At 35.4% G+C, this 19,078-nt stretch overlaps 1 protein-coding gene across 4 annotated transcripts in view; it reads left to right on the top strand.

The window, feature by feature from the left end:
• Nucleotides 1-19,078, top strand: part of LOC121380918 (homeodomain-interacting protein kinase 2-like) — a 55,512-nt gene that overhangs the window by 10,199 nt on the left and 26,235 nt on the right. For all 4 annotated transcript variants that reach the window (XM_041509950.1, XM_041509952.1, XM_041509951.1 and 1 more), the window contains exon 3: nucleotides 16,320-16,443. In XM_041509950.1, coding sequence (XP_041365884.1) covers nucleotides 16,320-16,443 — 124 coding nt within the window. The remainder of the gene's footprint in view (nucleotides 1-16,319; nucleotides 16,444-19,078) is intronic.

The following is a 19,078-nucleotide window of genomic DNA, read 5'->3' on the forward strand; positions in this document are numbered from 1 at the left end:
ACAAGTAAGTATCTCAATACAAAACGTTACAAACCCTTAAAACCAATAATTTTGCTTAGATATCTGGAGAGGGGATACAACCAGGACAGAACAGTTGGAACACGTCCAGTAGAGGTGAAAGGAACGCACCCCAAGTCTATGTGCACTCTGTGAAATTTGTCGTAATTGTTGTGCTTCTAGCGACATCTACCGGTGACATCAGAATACTAACTTTCAAAATTATTTCAAGCAATTGGGATATTGGGATTCCCATGGTACTTATCGATATAAAACCTGCTTTTTCACTCCATTTGATAAAAACATGACCTAAGTGTGTTACAGGTTTGTAGATTAACCAAAATTATAATTTATTTTCGCTGGATGGAACTAGGGCATGCGGATTTAAAATAAAACTCGCCAGTTCTCAACATTCTCAATAATTGGCGAATTTGATGAGTGGCAGAGTTATCCCTGCTAAGTACTAAAAATGGCTGTAATGGGTATGACTAGAAAATGTTTATATATGATACTAGAGGGGATGATTTTCCGTTTCAGATTTGCCACATTCCGTTTCAAATTTTAGCAAATTCCGTTTTTTTTCCGTTTTTGTGTTCAATTAGTGTCATGTTTTATTGTTATAAACTATATACATTTGTTATATTGTTCCAGCTCTGAGCTGGTTTGCTATTGCAATTTTTTTTTAAATACCTGTAAAAATAATTTTTGAAACAAACTTTAAAAAACAAAAAACGTAAGAATTACTATTTTAGTACTCACTCGATTACACATGTATGTTTCTCTGTAACCTAATTAGCGTGCCGTGTGCACAAATTACATATTAAATTGGGGTTGGGTCAATCTGGATATAGGCCAGTGGTAGTGAACCGAAACTAAGCACTGTTCTGTCGATCGTTTAAAAGTTTCGACATTATTTTATATCTTTAAATATATATATATATATATATATATATATATATATATATATATATATATATATATATATTTGCCTAGAATTATATATTCAGAGCCTGTAGCACAAATAACAGCCCAATTTCCAAGATATATATTTTGCAACCCCCTCGGGGAGAGGGGAAAAATTTACACAATGATGACTGCCTCACCGCGGGACCCCCTGAACCGCAGGGTCTGTAGCATGTGCTACATGTGTTAGAAAACAATCGGTTCAGAAATAAATAACATGTAGTAAATTCCGTAGCATGAAAAAAGGCGTTCCCTGTGGGGCGGACTATAAATGTGAAATGTTTCCGTACAAATTAACGAATATGCCCGAAATTTTATGAAATTACGTTTTCTGGCAAAAGCGTTGTGTAAATTGGCTATGCTTTTGAATCGTAATAAGTATTATTGAAAAATATCGAAATTGAACGTACTAGAAATCTTATTATATAATCAACATTCTAAAATTGTATTAGTAAATGTTTATTTTAATATTTCAAGTTAAATTTCACTATGTAAAGTGACACGGGTAAACAGTCACATGCTTTGTTGCAAGCTTACGGCAATTAAGCGTAACTTCCGAGAATTAATGGTTCTGAAAATATTTAGGCATACAGTACACTCCATGAAAGTTCGCATACCAAAAGACTATGCCTATATTATCAATATTGAATCTTGAAACTACTAAAAATATTTATTATGGTGCTTGAACCAGAAATACAACTTTTGAAGGTTATTTTTAAAAAATTGCAAATTCCGTTTCAGTTACTAAATTCCGCGATTCCGTCCGTTTTTCCGTTATCGCGGAAAATCATCCCCTCTATGATACCCATAGCTGATATTAAATTAATATTCATATTTCATCATGCGTCCCAAAATATCTACATACATGTATTTAATCATGAATGTTTAAATGCTTGCAATTTTTTTTTTTTTTTAAATCTCCAAAATTCAATGTTTGCTTGTTACTGAGTATGTGTGTTCATTAATTCTAAGTAAAATATTAATGACAATGGAAATTTAAATGTTTTAAATTTATATTTTAAATACAATGTTATATGTACTGTGTATTTAATCGGGTAATGAGTTGAGTTGATATTGTTTCAACACATGGACATGGACTTTAACATGTTAAATTGTAGAACTTGGCAAAAACATTTCCCTGAATATAATATGGCTGATCAAGTTACAGTTCAGAATCATTTGTTCCTTCCTGATTCACTGAGGTCAAGAGTTAAAGAGTTAAAGGTCACAGGGTTTGTTTTGTTACGTTCTGCGATCTTGGAACATCTGGAAGCAGTCTGATTTGGTTAAATTTCCGTGTATGTTGTGCACACCGCTTGTATAGAGCTACTATGTGCTTTGTTCTACATCTAGGCCATGTTTTATCCTAATGCACAGTTTTCCTCTTTATTCATGTTTGAGATTAAGTAAATAAGGAAAAATACATGTGATTTTGACACCAAAAAAAGATATTAAAATCTGCCATTTAAATGTACATGTATTTTTATTATTATTAAAAGATTGTACTAATATTAGGTATGTTTAACGCCCTCTTTTTTCAATCTAATTTGGAGGCTTCTTCAGAGTTTATACATGTATATATGTATGTATGTATGTATATCATGATTTTTTTTACTTGCCAGTTAACTGCCCTAAAATCTTGACAATTAATGGATACATTGTACTTTTAAGGGCCGGACATAGTTCTCATTCTAGTCTGTGCGATACAACTGGTTTTATCAAAGGCGACGGTATGTGCTATTCTGTCTGGGATGACGCATATAAAACATCACTTGTTAGTTAGAATTATCATATGTTTGACGTCTATTTAACCGATGATTAAATCTAAACTTTTACATTGATCATATTGAGGGAATGAAGGTTTAAATTGTGTCAAAAAGTATGAAATACAGGGTCAAATTGCAAAACATTTCAAATGTAGATCCACCTACATGTATATGAACATGTAGTAAGGGCGTTCATGGTCTGTTTTACTTTTATTACCTACCCTCCAATTATGGTCAGTCAGAAAGCGTGTGAAGGTCACTGAGTGTTTGTTTTATTGCCGTTGGTTATGAACTGTCTGATTGCACTCTCCATCAGCAGAGTTATCTGTTGCAGATATTGATTTGACAGTATCATTGGGCTTCGGGATGGATGTTTGCTCTAGGCATTATTTTACACTTAGACTGTGTGTTTGCAAATGAAAAATATTTATCACAGTTGATCTTAATATCTTATTGCATGAGGTTCATCATTTGATGAATTCACACAGTGTGTTGTTTTTGTGGTAGTTTTCTTTAAGCACATTACAGTAGAATCACGACTAGCTCTGACACTTGCCAAATTTGTCAGTTGCAAATTGGCTCATTTAATTTTAATTTGGCGAAAAAAATTCATGTAATAATTCGTGTTTTGTTGGAAATAACTGGTTTTTGCATTTTTGGGGATAATTTGGCGAAGTGGTTTGTTCACCCAGCACTAGCCCTGAGAATCGTGTTGGGTCAAACTCAAAACTTTGGTCAAATACACCGCAATGCTTGAACAGAAAACAAAGTTACACTTACACGTTGATCGAACTGTTGGGTCGAAGTACCCAATGGGTTGAACACTTTCTTGAGCACCGACAGGTTTCGAGCTAACAGGATTTAACTATCTTATTTACAGTATAAAAATATCACAAATATTTATAGTTTTATGCCATATAACGGTTTTGGGCACTGCTCTAAAGTAATAAAAATGTTACAAACATTCATACGAGACATTAGTCAATATCTCTGCAGTTCTTGTTAAGTAATATTTCTCAACAGGTATGCCAGTGTCATGTTGCTAAAATTATACATCTCTTAACATGACTTAGTTTTCATGTGTATACATGTAGCTATATTTTATTGTTTTATTTATGTCTGGCAGTGTGGTTTATTTTACGAAAACAATATTTCTTTATAAAATACTGCATTGTAAAAGAAAACGTTAATACTTTTTAGCTTTAAAAAATGTTTTTTTTTTATATATGTCTAGCAGTATAATTTATTTTAAGAAAATTGTTATTTATAAAATATATGTATTGTAGGGGAAAAGTTAAGTTAGTCTAATAAAATGTTAAATACAGAAACACCTTTGTTAATATTAGTCAAATATTTACACTGTAGCTGGTAGTGGTGTGAGCATTTGTTTTATTATTATTATTATGGTCTCATTTACATTAATTTATTCACTCCATGGTTATGGTACTGCTTACTTCTCTTCTCAAGTGCGTAGATTTCCTTCCTTAAGCCAAATCTCCAGTCCGTTTATCACCACGATCACACACTGTGTATGCCATACGCAGGGCAATTTGAATACAGGTGTTAGGCAAAACAACAGGATTTAGCGGTGATTTACAGTAGCTTTGCATCCTGCCATGGGCAACCTCTCATTGTACAGAAACATGGTCAAGTGTTCAACCTGACTGAGTGCATTTCTCACTGCTTCATTCAAAGGCCGGTAATTGGCATGGGCCATTGTAACGTTTGTCCATTCAACAGGTTGTACCTCGGTTCAGCCATTGCTGGCGAAACGAGTGACAGCTTTGTGCCAGATACTAGATTCCATTAGTGTTGCCCTCTTTTCTTCTGTCCGCCTTCAGGTATTGTGATTTGAAAACTGATTATTTTCCCTGACGTTTAAGCTTGAAAAAGGGAGCTTTGACTACATTAGAGAATAAGCTCTTACTTTTAGCACAAGTATGTACACGACCTTGCACATAGACACAGACTATATTAATACCTGTTGAGATAGATCAGTATCACATTTTAACCAGCTTTATTTCATAAGGCTAAACCTACTTGTATATTACGGCTGATTAATTATTTTTAAAAAACCCAACAACCTCAAAACCCTTTCTTTTGTAACTTATTACAAATCTTTAGGATTGCTTAACTAATAATAAGTAAAAAGATCCCCAAAGGATCCATTTATATCTATATGTATACATATGTAACAAGGTTTAATCACTTGCTATATACAGGTAGCTCCTAAATTAAATAAACTCTTTATGTCTGGGAAATATTTTCTTCTCAAAATGTTCATTACTGCTGGTTAAAATTGATTCACAACTACTAGCAGGGTTTGAAACACTCCAAAACATAATAATGGATGTTGGCAATTAATGGTAAGCGAACCACGCGATACAAATATTAATAGTGGCTCATATGTTGTAGGTCTAAAGAAGAAAATATTATTTGGGTGACTAATGCCATTATTTGTTCATATTTAAGTCGCCCAAATGGAACATTGATTGCATTTGGCTGTTCTGAGCCCTGTACTAGTACTTCTATTGTACTACTACTACTACTGTATTTAATGTTTGGCAAAAAAGGGTTTCTTTTAAAATTGTCCATCTAGAAGAATAATTACCATGATAACAATAATTACCATTAGTGGTGTTCCCATGATCGATGCTTGTTGAAAATTGATTGGTTTGGCTCTTCTGATGTAATGATCAGTTATAATAATTCATAATAATTTTGACATGGAATTGATGTAAATATGCTAGGGTTTGGGCTTTTACATATTGAATAGATATTAAAGGTCAGATTTACAATTTGTATCATGAGCAATGAACATGATAATACGAGCATTGTCCCAGGAATTCAAGTCCTAATTGATTGGATAATTGAAAGTTAATCAGTTGGAGCAAACAAATTAAGGGTTAGGTCTGGCACTCAACAAATTCTAAAAACAGCTTGTGAATTTGATTTTAATTTGACAAATTCTAAAAACAGCTTGCGAATTTGATTTTAATTTGACAAATTCTAAAAACAGCTTGCGAATTTGATTTTAATTTGACAAATTCTAAAAACAGCTTGCGAATTTGATTTTAATTTGACAAATTCTAAAAACAGCTTGCGAATTTGATTTTAATTTGACAAAATAATTTTGTGAATTAACTGATATTTTGTCACAAGATAACTGGGTACATGTATGTATACAATTTGGAAGTTTAATACTAATAGATAATTTGGCAAATTTTGTGATCTAGAGCTTGGCCCAATTTCATAAAACATTGTAAGCCTAGTTTTGCACATAAACATAAATCTATGACTAAACCACAATTCATATTACTATTATAGTACAACAAATATAGTTAAAAGTACTCTTTATTTCATTTTCTTTTGTCTTTAAAATGCTCCATCTTCTGTAATGATGTAAACTTAAGATGTTTTGTAAATAGGTCCCTGGCCCTGTATAAATATACCACATTTGTTATGATGAACTTCCAGCTAATTCCCAGCTTTAATTACCATAATTATTTAATAAGCTGCTGATTTAAGACTAAGTACTGCAGTGTTATTAAATAAGCTTTCCTTTCTTTTAAGTCTACACCTTAAGTCGACTTAAATTGCATTCACTAGAATGCTCAAGAACCCAACTAACAGTAACACCTGGACGATTTTAACAGTTTTAAAGCTGTGAGTTCTGTTAGGATGAGCTTTCCTGTTGAGGTTTGTTTAAACCTGGATGCGCCAGGCAGTTCAGTACATCAAACAAAATACTGGCCTGTCAGTTTCCTGCAGTCGACAGCCTCATGGCCATGGGTGTCTTCCCCATTGTTACCTGGACATGCATAGAAATCTAGATATTGCATTACAAGCACATCACACGAACCCGTCTTGCATAGATACATACATGCATCTGTATACTAGTATGCATTAGCTGTACCTGTGTGTACATGTATGTACTTGGTGATTTTTTAAATATTAATGTACACAGCTACAATGTAGTTAGTACATGCAGGTTTTGAATTTTTAAAATGTGTTTAAGCTGTATTCAGTATGAGTTGACTATGATAACACATTTTCATAAAATTGTTTAAAATAGAAGAAAAATTATGATTATTGAAAAGGTGAATGCTGGTATTAGTGATAATTTTTAAGTATGAGGGAGAGGTTAAAAAAACCTGCACAACAAATACAACTAAGTTGGTTTTTCAGGGGTTGGCTATGCTGTACACTTCTTTAAAAAAAAAAAAAAAAAAAATTTTCATAATCCATTTATCGGTTGTACAACAATAAATTCAGGTAACCCATGAATCTAATGTGCATTCGAAAAACAGGTTACACAAAATTAAATTTGTGTGAGCGATGTGTGAACTAAGCAACCATACTCGCAATGTTCATGGGCCTGCTGTAGAAATGAGCTTGTCTGTATTTGACAAATGGCATACAGAGGTCGTTGTTTTGCCATCCACCGCCATGTATCAGGATCAGCTCCATGCTGCTGAAACTTGAAACATTCAGTTTTAGTTATTCTCACATGCACCACATTGTTCTGCCAGTGTGTTTACGGCTGTTAGCTTCCCAATCACTGATATGCTAATTTGGCTAACAATAAGCTGAGAGAGTATCACTGAGATACGACAGACTTTGCTTGAAGGCAGGGATAGGCATTCCTTTACACACCCATAGACAATCGGCTGGTCCGGTTGTATTGAAAACAAAGGGATAGGCATCCCTTTACATACCCATAGACAATCGGTTGGTTCAGTTGTATTGAAAACAAAGGGATAGGCATCCCTTTACATACCCATAGACGATCGGCTGGTTCAGTTGTATTGGAAACAAAGGGATAGGCATCCCTTTACACACCCATAGACAATCGGCTGGTCCGGTTGTATTGAAAACAAAGGGATAGGCATCCCTTTACATACCCATAGACGATCGGTTGGTTCAGTTGTATTGAAAACAAAGGGATAGGCATCCCTTTACATACCCATAGACGATCGGCTGGTTCAGTTGTATTGGAAACAAAGGGATAGGCATCCCTTTACATACCCATAGACGATCGGTTGGTTCAGTTGTATTGAAAACAAAGGGATAGGCATCCCTTTACATACCCATAGACGATCGGCTGGTTCAGTTGTATTGGAAACAAAGGGATAGGCATCCCTTTACATACCCATAGACGATCGGCTGGTTCAGTTGTATTGAAAACAAAGGGATAGGCATCCCTTTACATACCCATAGACAATCGGCTGGTTCAGTTGTATTGAAAACAAAGGGATAGGCATCCCTTTACATACCCAAAGACGATCGGTTGGTTCAGTTGTATTGAAAACAAAGGGATAGGCATCCCTTTACATACCCATAGACAATCGGTTGGTTCAGTTGTATTGAAAACAAAGGGATAGGCATCCCTTTACATACCCATAGACAATCGGCTGGTTCAGTTTGGAAACAAAGGGGTAGGCATCCCTTTACATACCCTTAGACAATCGGCTGGGAATAAAAGGTGATATTTGTCACATAGTGTGTTATAAAAATTATAGTGGAGTTTGTATATTTTTATCTGGAATCATGATGGCGAATCGATAAACATCAAAACGTGAAAACAAAAAATGTTTGATCACATCAGCAAAAAAAGCAAACAAATTGTATATAGTTTACATAATGGAATAAATAATATTAAAAAAAGGAATTAAAGTTATGAATTTTAACTCCCATATATGTATAAAAAGTGAGTATTGTGTCCTGAAAGTTAATAAAAGATGACACCGTTGAAGCATTTGACAGCTTGAGCTAGCATACCATTAGACAAAAACCATTAAGAACGTGGCTGATTGGATGACATTTGACCTCTACTGGCTTCAGTTTGCCAGTGTAGCTATTCCACTCGTGGAAACCTTTTTTAAATTTTAAAGTTGGGGGGGGGGGGGGGGGGGGGGGGGGGGGGGGGGGGGGGGGGGGGGGGGGGGGTTGGAAGCCAGTACCCTAAAGTATTAGATTGTATTGTTTTATTATTTTATGTACACAATCAATGTTTTACCCTTGGCATGTTTTACATCTTACACAGAAACACACATACACACATACACAGAAATGTACGTACACACACACACACACACACACACAAAAACGCACGTACACACACACACACAGAGACACAGGCACGCACACACACTACCATCAGTGATGTGGTGACCTTGACTTGAATGGATGCTGGCGGTATAGATCTGCAACAAGGCTCGTCAACATGTTTGTTTCTCCATTATTGATGCAGTCTACCGACTTCCGTCTTTGTATCTGCTGTTGATAACTGCACAGTGGTAGTAGTCATTAACAACGGCAGTTGGTTTGCGTACAATGGCAGATATGGAGAAGGCCTACAGAGTTGCAAGTTGGACAAACTTGTGCCTAATCCAGTTGTTTTTCAAAAGCAATAAAATAGGTTTCAATCAAAACAGACCAATGTATGTACAATGCCTGGACTTTGTAGCTCACTAGTTTGATGCAACACATTTTGTTTTCGATTCCGAGTGCATCAATGTCTTTAGTACAATAACATTTATTTTTGTTTAACAACACCACTAGAGCACATTGATTTATTAATCAGCTGTTGGATGTCAAACATTTGATAAATTTATTGCATTATGGTATTAGAAGTCCGTTACATTTTTCCATAAGTAGCAAGTTATCTTTTATATGCACCATCCCACAGACAGGATAGCTCATACCATGTGAAGGCCTTTGATATTCCAGTATTGGTGCACTGGCTGGGATCGATCCCAGAGCAGCTGAGTTTTGAATATGTTGAAATTAATTTTCTTTTAATCTAAGTAACTTAACATTTCACTGGTTTTACACTGACATATTTTGAGGTCAGCACATTTGTAGTTAATTTGTGTGTGATTATTTGGGGGTGCAATCTAAAGCCCTGGGTGTATATTGCATGTTGACTTCCCATTCCCTGCAATGCATATACACAAAGAACATTTTATTTAATTCATTTGTTGGTAGTACTAAACCAAATAACTTCTGGCTGGGTCAAAATTTGATAGAGAAGTGAACACTACAAGTCCTGTGATTGGTGATAAATGTGAGTGTGTTGGTTGTAAAACAAAAAAAAGTTTCATCTGGCCAAAAAATGTATGCAAATTTATTTCATCCAGTACCACTGTGTCAAATAGCCCTGTGCTTGAAACATGTATGGGGTACCTGTAAAAATAAAAGTACTTAAATTTTGTGCAGAACTAGACCCTACCCATTATCTCAGAAAATAGCAACTTGATCACCATTTTTTTCTGATTCACTTTAAGGGTGGTGGGTGGTACCGGTAGTATTTATATCCGTGGCGTTTATGTCGATTGATACGCTGCAGGTAGGAGTTTTAGCCACATATATTATTATTGTTGTCTATGGGATTTGATTTGGTAGTATACAGCCTGTTGATGTAGTGTATAACAGTAAATTCAGAACTAGGAATCCCAATACACATGCAGTGTATAACAGTAAATTCAGAACTAGGAATCCCAATACACATGCAGTGTATAACAGTAAATTCAGAACTAGGAATCCCAATACACATGCAGTGTATAACAGTAAATTCAGAACTAGGAATCCCAATACACATGCAGTGCTTCAGCCACAGGGTAAACCTGGTATGGTTCCATACCCCAAAAAATTGGCAGATTTCTTTTATATATATAAAAAGTTAACTGTTTGACAATATTAATTATTCTTATCATTACTGTATTATTTTATGGTTACGATTTTCCTAACCATAACCCTAAACGTAACCCTTTTTTTTTGGAAGGGGGGGGGGGGGGTACACACACCCTGTTGACTGCTTGCATTCAATTCCATAGTGCCATACTCAAAAATGTATTTCTGGCAGAAATACTGATGTTTACATGTATGTGGGTAAATTTTGAATATTGTCTGTTATAGTTTAGTTTGTGTAGTTACAAACTAGTAAAGACTTAATATTATGTAGTAATTGTGTCATGTGACATGGTAAAAGACAAAGAAGAAACTTGCTGTTACGTGTTGTTATCTAAACTTGCCAACAGTGTCGGTGCTTTACAGATATGACAAAGCATGTTGCTTTATACATGTACAGTGTTTGTCAGTTACGGCACACTGAATTGAACTGAAAACTAGCATTAGTAACTTGTACAGAATATACAGCCCTGAGCAAGCTTTTCTTCTCACATTTCAATCTGGAAATAATGCTAGAAACGTTTAGCAACCACTTGTATTGATATTTATAAACATTACTTTTGGATTATGTAAATTTCAACTAATTTTTAAAAAATAATACTCATTTTATTAATTATTGACCATCAGCGAGGGCAATTTCAGGTTTCATGGAGCCAAGAAATGGATATTGAAGAGGCTAATTGTCGGGGTCAGTATGTATGAATGTCTTGGGTCCATAAAACCCGATATTGCCTGAAAAAAAAGATCAATAATTGTTTTATTACATAATTTAACATCCATTAGACTCATTCAGTACTATTTCTTTATCCTAATTAATAAAAGTAATTTCCCACATATACCGGCTTTGTGTAATGTTATAACATATTAAGACATAATATGATAAGCACTGGAAGGTGGAAGCAGACAGTTATTACTTAGATGGAATTTTAATTCCTCTTTGCTTTTTGCAGAAGGCTATGTAATAAACTGTAATATTGGTCATGCTAATGTAGTAATGTTGACATACATGTAGGTCACACTAATGTCTTCATTTGAATAGTTGTACTGTGTTTTGAAATAGATTTGGAAAGAATTTTAAGCTGTTTGTGATATTATTATCAGAAACTGGCATCGTGGTTAAGCCATTGGACATCAGGCTGATAGGTACAGGGTTCGAAGCCATGTATCGGCTCCCACACAGAGCAAATTTTAATGCCTCAGTGGTACCACTACACCTTCTTTTCTCTCACTAACAACTAACTCACTGTCCTGGACACAGCCCTGATAGCCAAGTTGTATGCCCAGGACAGTGTGCTTGAACCTTAATTGGATATAAGCACGAAAATGGGTTGAAATGAAATGATTATCAGAAAGCAAGTTGTGTGTTTTGAGATGTTGTTGCCTCTTGCTTTCAGTTTCAAGCCTTACGTGTGATAGGGACCACTATTTAAGTCTGGAATCAAAGTTTTCATTAAAGTCTGGAAACTTAGTTTTGTGGCATTGCAATATACAAAACACATGTAGCAGTTAAAAATGCTATAAACTTCTGTGATCGCAGTCCGAGGTCTTATTGAAAAGACATTGAATTGCAAGCACATGTAAAATGTGTGAGTCAGCGGTATTGCACCAGGATGCTGGTTGCAAGGGGTTTTAGTGGATGCATCCTGTGGAATGCCAGCAGTAGAACCATAAGAGTTAATTGCTTTGAATGTATTTAAGTATATTATCCAGTAGTACTAAAGAACGGTGGAAAAATAAAATGCTTCAACAACAAAGGCCAAGAATTAAACAGGTCTCGTCTATGTATATATAAATTGTTTGTGTTTTTGATCTCTCTATTGTTTGGTTAGTTTGATTCACTGATCTGTGGTATATGAGGAAGCTTTATTGCCAAGAGAGTGTAGAATGTGTAAACAGGTTTTGTCACGGAACATAGAAGATCCAAGATACTGGTTACAGTCATGTTTTTTTTTTTTTGTTTTTTTAAATTACTGGTATAAAATTACTAGGTAAATATACTCCATATGTATATGTTAATGATTGAAGGAAGGGAAAATATAATACTGTTTAATCTCTGAAATTTATATTGACATCCATACAGTTATACATTTGTAAGCCTTGACAAGCCAAAATGTATGTTTATGCAGACTTCCAAAGTGAGTTTGCTAAACCAATTAAATGATTAATATTTAAATATTGCATCTATGCATATAGTTCCTAAGATAGTTGGGTTACTAGTTAAAAAGAAATGACCAGTGTAAAAGTGGTGGTGAGTTAATACGGGACTTACTATGTATTTCTTTTCATTTGGGAACTTACGTGCTTAGTTTTGAAGTGAATATTTGAGGTTAAAGGGTGCAGACTGTACGTGGTTATATTGCATTATTTTTTATTATTTACCTTGTAATGTATATAATATGAAAATTATCAGTGTTCGACAGATGTTTGGTAAAGTCACTAGCCCTCATGGGATTTTTGCCAGAAAATTTTGTTTTGGATATGGCATAATTGAATTGAATATTTACAATATGTGTGCTGAATGCAACCAGTCGACGGGGGTTATGGAGGGCCTCCCCCAAAAAGAAAATGGGTTAGGTTTAGGGATAAGAAAATTATATAGTAATGGTAAGAGTAATTAATTTTGTCAAAAGATCAACTTTAAACGAATAAAATCTGCAAAACAATTTGGGTATCATGATGCCATACTCATTTTACCCTCTGGCAGAAACCCTGCCCCACAGAAGCTTTGGCTAGTGTCATGTGTTATAATTATAGTAATATGGTTGATAATATCCACTGGCCCAAACCTAACATTCACTAGTGGATTTGTCGAACTCTGAAACTATGTAACAAGTTGAGTATCATTTTTTCTTTCTTTCTTTCTTTCTTTCTTTCTTTCTTTCTTTCTTTCTTTCTTTCTTTTCCTTTCTTTCTTTCTTCTTTCTTTTTTTCTTTCTTTCTTCAATTCAACACACTTTTGTCTCTCTCTTTTCTTTCTTTGATACATGTACAGGTACGGTAGTAAACATTTTCCTTTCAATTTTACTTTTGTTGGGAATACACAAAGTTCCCATACTACAAGTACACATACAGGTGTAGTCCGGAGATTTGTTTTTGTGATGCCTTAGACAATAAAACAGATCCAAGTCCAGATGGGAGACGGTTGCCACAAATTTTTGCAGACATGTTTTGTCAAACTGTCATGGGTGACAAATGTCAGCCAGGACATGACAGTTCACACAATGTCTTTAATTTGTCACAACTTGGAATAAAGCTGGGAAGACATTTCACAAAAGACATATGGCGCACAATGGGAATTTTGTTTTATGCAGGAACATCCGTTGTTAATTGGCCAAAATGGGGAGAGAAAAAAAAAAAATATACATTTTAAATAAAAAGGTCAAAAGGAGGTTATGGGGTACGTCCACTGTACAGATGTACCTTTATTAAATAGGTCAAAAGGGGTTATGGGGTATGTCCACTGTACCTTTATTAAATAGGTCAAAAGGGGTTATGGGGTATGTCCACTGTACCTTTATTAAATAGGTCAAAAGGGGTTATGGGTTATGTCCACTGTACCTTTATTAAATAGGTCAAAAGGGGATTATGGGTAACATCCACTGTACAGATGTACCTTCATTAACGTCCACTTTACAGATGTACCTTCATTAACGTCCACTTTACAGATGTACCTTCATTAACGTCCACTTTACAGATGTACCTTCATTAACGTCCACTTTACAGATGTACCTTCATTAACGTCCACTTTACAGATGTACCTTCATTAACGTCTACTGTACAGATGTACCTTCATTAACGTCCACTTTACAGATGTACCTTCATTAACGTCTACTGTACAGATGTACCTTCATTAACGTCTACTGTACAGATGTACCTTCATTAACGTCCACTGTACAGATGTACCTTCATTAACATCCACTTTACAGATGTACCTTCATTAACGTCTACTGTACAGATGTACCTTCATTAACGTCCACTGTACAGATGTACCTTCATTAACGTCCACTGTACAGATGTACCTTCATTAACGTCCACTTTACAGATGTACCTTCATTAACGTCTACTGTACAGATGTACCTTCATTAACGTCCACTGTACAGATGTACCTTCATTAACGTCCACTGTACAGATGTACCTTCATTAACGTCCACTGTACAGATGTACCTTCATTAACGTCCACTGTACAGATGTACCTTCATTAACGTCCACTGTACAGATGTACCTTCATTAACGTCCACTTTACAGATGTACTTTCATTAACGTCCACTGTACAGATGTACCTTCATTAAATAGATCAAAAGGGGATTATGGGTAATGTCCACTGTACAGATGTACCTTCATTAACGTCCACTTTACAGATGTACTTTCATTAACGTCCACTTTACAGATGTACCTTCATTAAATAGATCAAAAGGGGATTATGGGTAATGTCCACTATACAGATGTACCTTCATTAACGTCCACTTTACAGATGTACTTTCATTAACGTCCACTGTACAGATGTACCTTCATTAACGTCCACTGTACAGATGTACCTTCATTAACGTCTACTGTACAGATGTACCTTCATTAACGTCCACTGTACAGATGTACCTTCATTAACGTCCACTTTACAGATGTACCTTCATTAACGTCCACTTTACAGATGTACCTTCATTAACGTCTACTGTACAGATGTACCTTCATTAACGTCCACTGTACAGATGTACCTTCATTAACGTCCACTGTACAGATGTACCTTCATTAACGTCCACTTTACAGATGTACTTTCATTAACGTCCACTGTACAGATGTACCTTCATTAAATAGATCAAAAGGGGATTATGGGTAATGTCCACTGTACAGATGTACCTTCATTAACGTCCACTTTACAGATGTACTTTCATTAACGTCCACTGTACAGATGTACCTTCATTAAATAGATCAAAAGGGGATTATGGGTAATGTCCACTGTACAGATGTACCTTCATTAACGTCCACTTTACAGATGCACCGTCATTAAATTTAAATGTTTTAGAATTTTGTCTCGCCTCTGGAATAAAATTTCAAAATGTAGATATTATTTTTCCTATGGTAGCAGCCAAAGCAGCAACAGTGGAAACTTTTGTATTTAAATCAATGTTAAAGTTTCATGTTTGCTCCCAGTTCTCAACCTACATAAATGAAACTTGGTTTATAATTGCATCCAGGGCATACAATTTGGCATGCACAATTTTGTTGTTTATGCAAAACCAATATCGACATAAACGACGGATCTTGGTTTGTTCGTGCAAAAGCTGTAATTGCTTGTCCGAAAATCCAAACAAACGTGTTGGCTAATACCAATGTTTTGGAAAACTGCATGCAGTAGAAAATCACTGACCGAGATGTACGTCATATGTACTTGATGGTAATGTTTTAACCAGCTGTTTCTCCATCGTTCAACATGTCCAGCTATGTTCTTCATGACCACAGTCAAATTTCGTTATAAAATGCTACCTACAATATTTACAAGTTACAGAAGTTTGCTGAAATTCTCAGTCAAATTTATTATCAAATTGGCTGTCACAATCAGCTATCGATCCCTAAAAATGACCACGACGTGCCACCATTATTGTCAGGCGAAAATGCTTACCGAAAACCACTTTTTAAACTCAAAATTACAAGCTATTTTCATTTAAAAAACAAAAACCTAAAGATACAGGAAGCTGAGTTGTCTTCTGTTTCCGGTGAGTGTTGTGTGCAAAACGGCGGGAAATATGAATTGGGGAATGCACTGTATACTGTATGTTGACTGGTGTGACGTCGGGCGAGATATCTCGCCTGCAGTAGTCAGTAGGTTAATGCACCAAATGGGTTTATCCTCTTAAATTATATTATTGAATGCTGAAATAAAATTCCTATATTGGTTATATTTTTCAGAGCTCCAGAAATTCTACTTGGCCTTGCATTTTGTGAAGCTATCGACATGTGGTCATTGGGATGTGTTATTGCTGAACTGTTTTTAGGATGGCCACTTTATCCCGGATCCTCGGAGTATGACCAGGTAAAATTCACACATATGCAGGGCTCCAATTTTAAGTATTTATCTCTCACGGCAATATGGCAATATTTTTAAAAGTGACTTTTGTAGCAAATAAACATGACTGAAAGGTTATTTTGCTGTATGGAGACATATTTCAAATGTACAACTTTTAAATGCTGGCAGATAATGTACACCAGGTGTATACATTTTTGCCATTTTTAAGAAGCTTTCACTTTTGTGCCGTTGGTGTTGCTCCCTACCTACAGCAAATATCAGCTGCCGTTAAGTTCGAGCCCTGCTATGTCGGTTTCAATTAATAACTAGTGTTAAAATATTCAAATTATCACACTTATGTCAGATTTAACCATCTGCTAGTTTTGAGGAGGTTAATAACCATACATGAAAGTGGATGAGTTTTATGCCTCGAGAGAGAGAGAGCTATTTTGGGAATTCAGGAGGAATTTAAGGTCTAGGGAGTGTTCGAAAATATTTTTAGAGCTGAAATAATGCAATTTGTTATTGTTGTTGTTCTCTTTTTTTCTGTTTGAGAATGTTTTTACTTTTATTGCTGGCAACAGCCATCTGTCAAGCAGTTATTTTGAGGTAGAATATATCTACATAATTTGTATGAACTGAAAGAAATTGTAATCAGATGGAGATGTTGGACCGAGATAGTTATTGGACAGTGCATTGTTTTTAGTAATTAGCAGGATCCTACGATTCCACCAGATTACTAGCACTTTTTGCCGATTTCTTTATCAGTCTGATTTCTGCAGCAGACTTCTTATTTCAACCTGCTTGACTTTTATGATCACCTGTGTTAACCTAAAAAAAAGCCACCAGTGATTGTAATCCTTTTTGACTGTTACTTAGGTTGTGTGGGTTTTTCACCCAGATTTTTATTCACAAGACTCAGCAGGAGGTAACCTAGTGGTAAAGTGCTAGCTTGATGCATGGTCAGTGTGGGATCGATCCCTGTCAGTGTGCCTATTGGGTTATATCTCGTTCCAATTAGTGCACCACAACGGCCATAGTATGTGCTATCCTGTCTGGGATGGTGCATATAAAAGATCCCTTGCTGCTAATGGAAAAATGCAGCGGGTTTCCACTGTTAAGACTATATGTCACTAGTACCATATGTTTCACATCCAATAGCTGATGATTAATCAATCAATCTGCTCCAGTGGGGTCATTAAACAAAACAAACTATCCACAACACTCAATTTTTACATTAAAGTAGCAAAATGGACACTAAGTTACTAATAGTTATTACTCAGAGGTACCTTCATTTACAAAACAAAAACTGAACGATTCATTTTGTGATATTAGAAACACTAGGATGACCAGAAACACTTTGAATGTATGGAAGTGAATAATGTAAACGACAAAAATCTAAGTAATGTCTGACTTCAATTATTCAAGTAATGAAAAATATGCCTTGGTGTTTAAAAACATAGGGCCTGTCACTTTAAATAATAGAAGAAGTTAGTTTTGTTTAATGACACCACTGGAGCACATTGATCAATTAGTCGTCGGCTATTGGATGTCAAACTTTTGGGAATTCTGACTTGTAGTCATCATAGGAAACCTACTACATTGTTCCTAATGTAACAAGGGATCTTTTATATGCACTTTCCCATAGACAGGAAAGCACATACCATGGCCTTTGTCCAGTTGTGGTGCACTGGTTGGAACAAGAAAACCCCAAATAATCCGAATGGATCTATCGAGGTGGTACTATCCTGTGACGCGAGCTCTTAAGTTTCAATCTCGCCCTTTAAAATAATAGAGGTGCTGAAAGTATTAATGCCAGACAACACTTCCAGCAACTTATTATGTTAAGCAGTAGCTGAAAGGAAAAAGCAGAGATCATGGTACTGACATACTGAACTTGGCCTCTTGTTCTCTAATTGCTGGTGCTATAGGCAGGTTGGTTAGAAAAATAATTGATGAAAGTCGGTCGAACTTGCAGACATGTACGGTACTAAGAGAGACTACCCTCTTGTATTTTAATTATACACTCTACAGGTCTACTTAGCTGCTTTCCCCATATATTGTACATTAGTGATCGAGAGAGTAAGATAAGTTGTTAAAGAGCTTAGTGTTTTTTCTCCCATTGCAACCAGTATATATGGGTGAGACGTAGCCCAGTGGTAAAGTGCTCTTATGTTACATGATCGGTGGGCTCATTGGGCTATTTCTCGTACCAGCCAGAGCTCCACTTCTGGTATATTAAAGGCTGTGGTATGTGCTATTCTGCCTGTGGGATTGTGTATATAAAAAATCCCTTGCTACTAATGAAAAAAATGTAGCGGGTTTCCTCTCTAAGACTATGTCAAAGTTATCAAATGTTTAACATCCAACAGCCGATGATTAATAAATTGATGTGCTCTGGTTGTCTTGTTAAACATTTTTTTTAAAGTACTTCTCATGTGCTGGAGATGAATAGTATCCACATTATTTTAATGAATGTTTTCTGAGATATTGGTAACAACATGCTTAGAAACTTTAAAATTTGTCAGTTCTTTCTTTTTGTGGGTGTCCTCTCCATGTTCAATTTTGTTGTTGTATTTTAATAATTCATGAGTGCGAAATAGATATATGCATGCATGCACCATTTTATTAGTTGGTTGGTTCATATTATATTTATGTTTTA

The sequence above is a fragment of the Gigantopelta aegis genome, chromosome 9 (genome assembly GCF_016097555.1).
Source record: "Gigantopelta aegis isolate Gae_Host chromosome 9, Gae_host_genome, whole genome shotgun sequence".
Taxonomy (NCBI): Eukaryota; Metazoa; Mollusca; class Gastropoda; order Neomphalida; family Peltospiridae; genus Gigantopelta; species Gigantopelta aegis.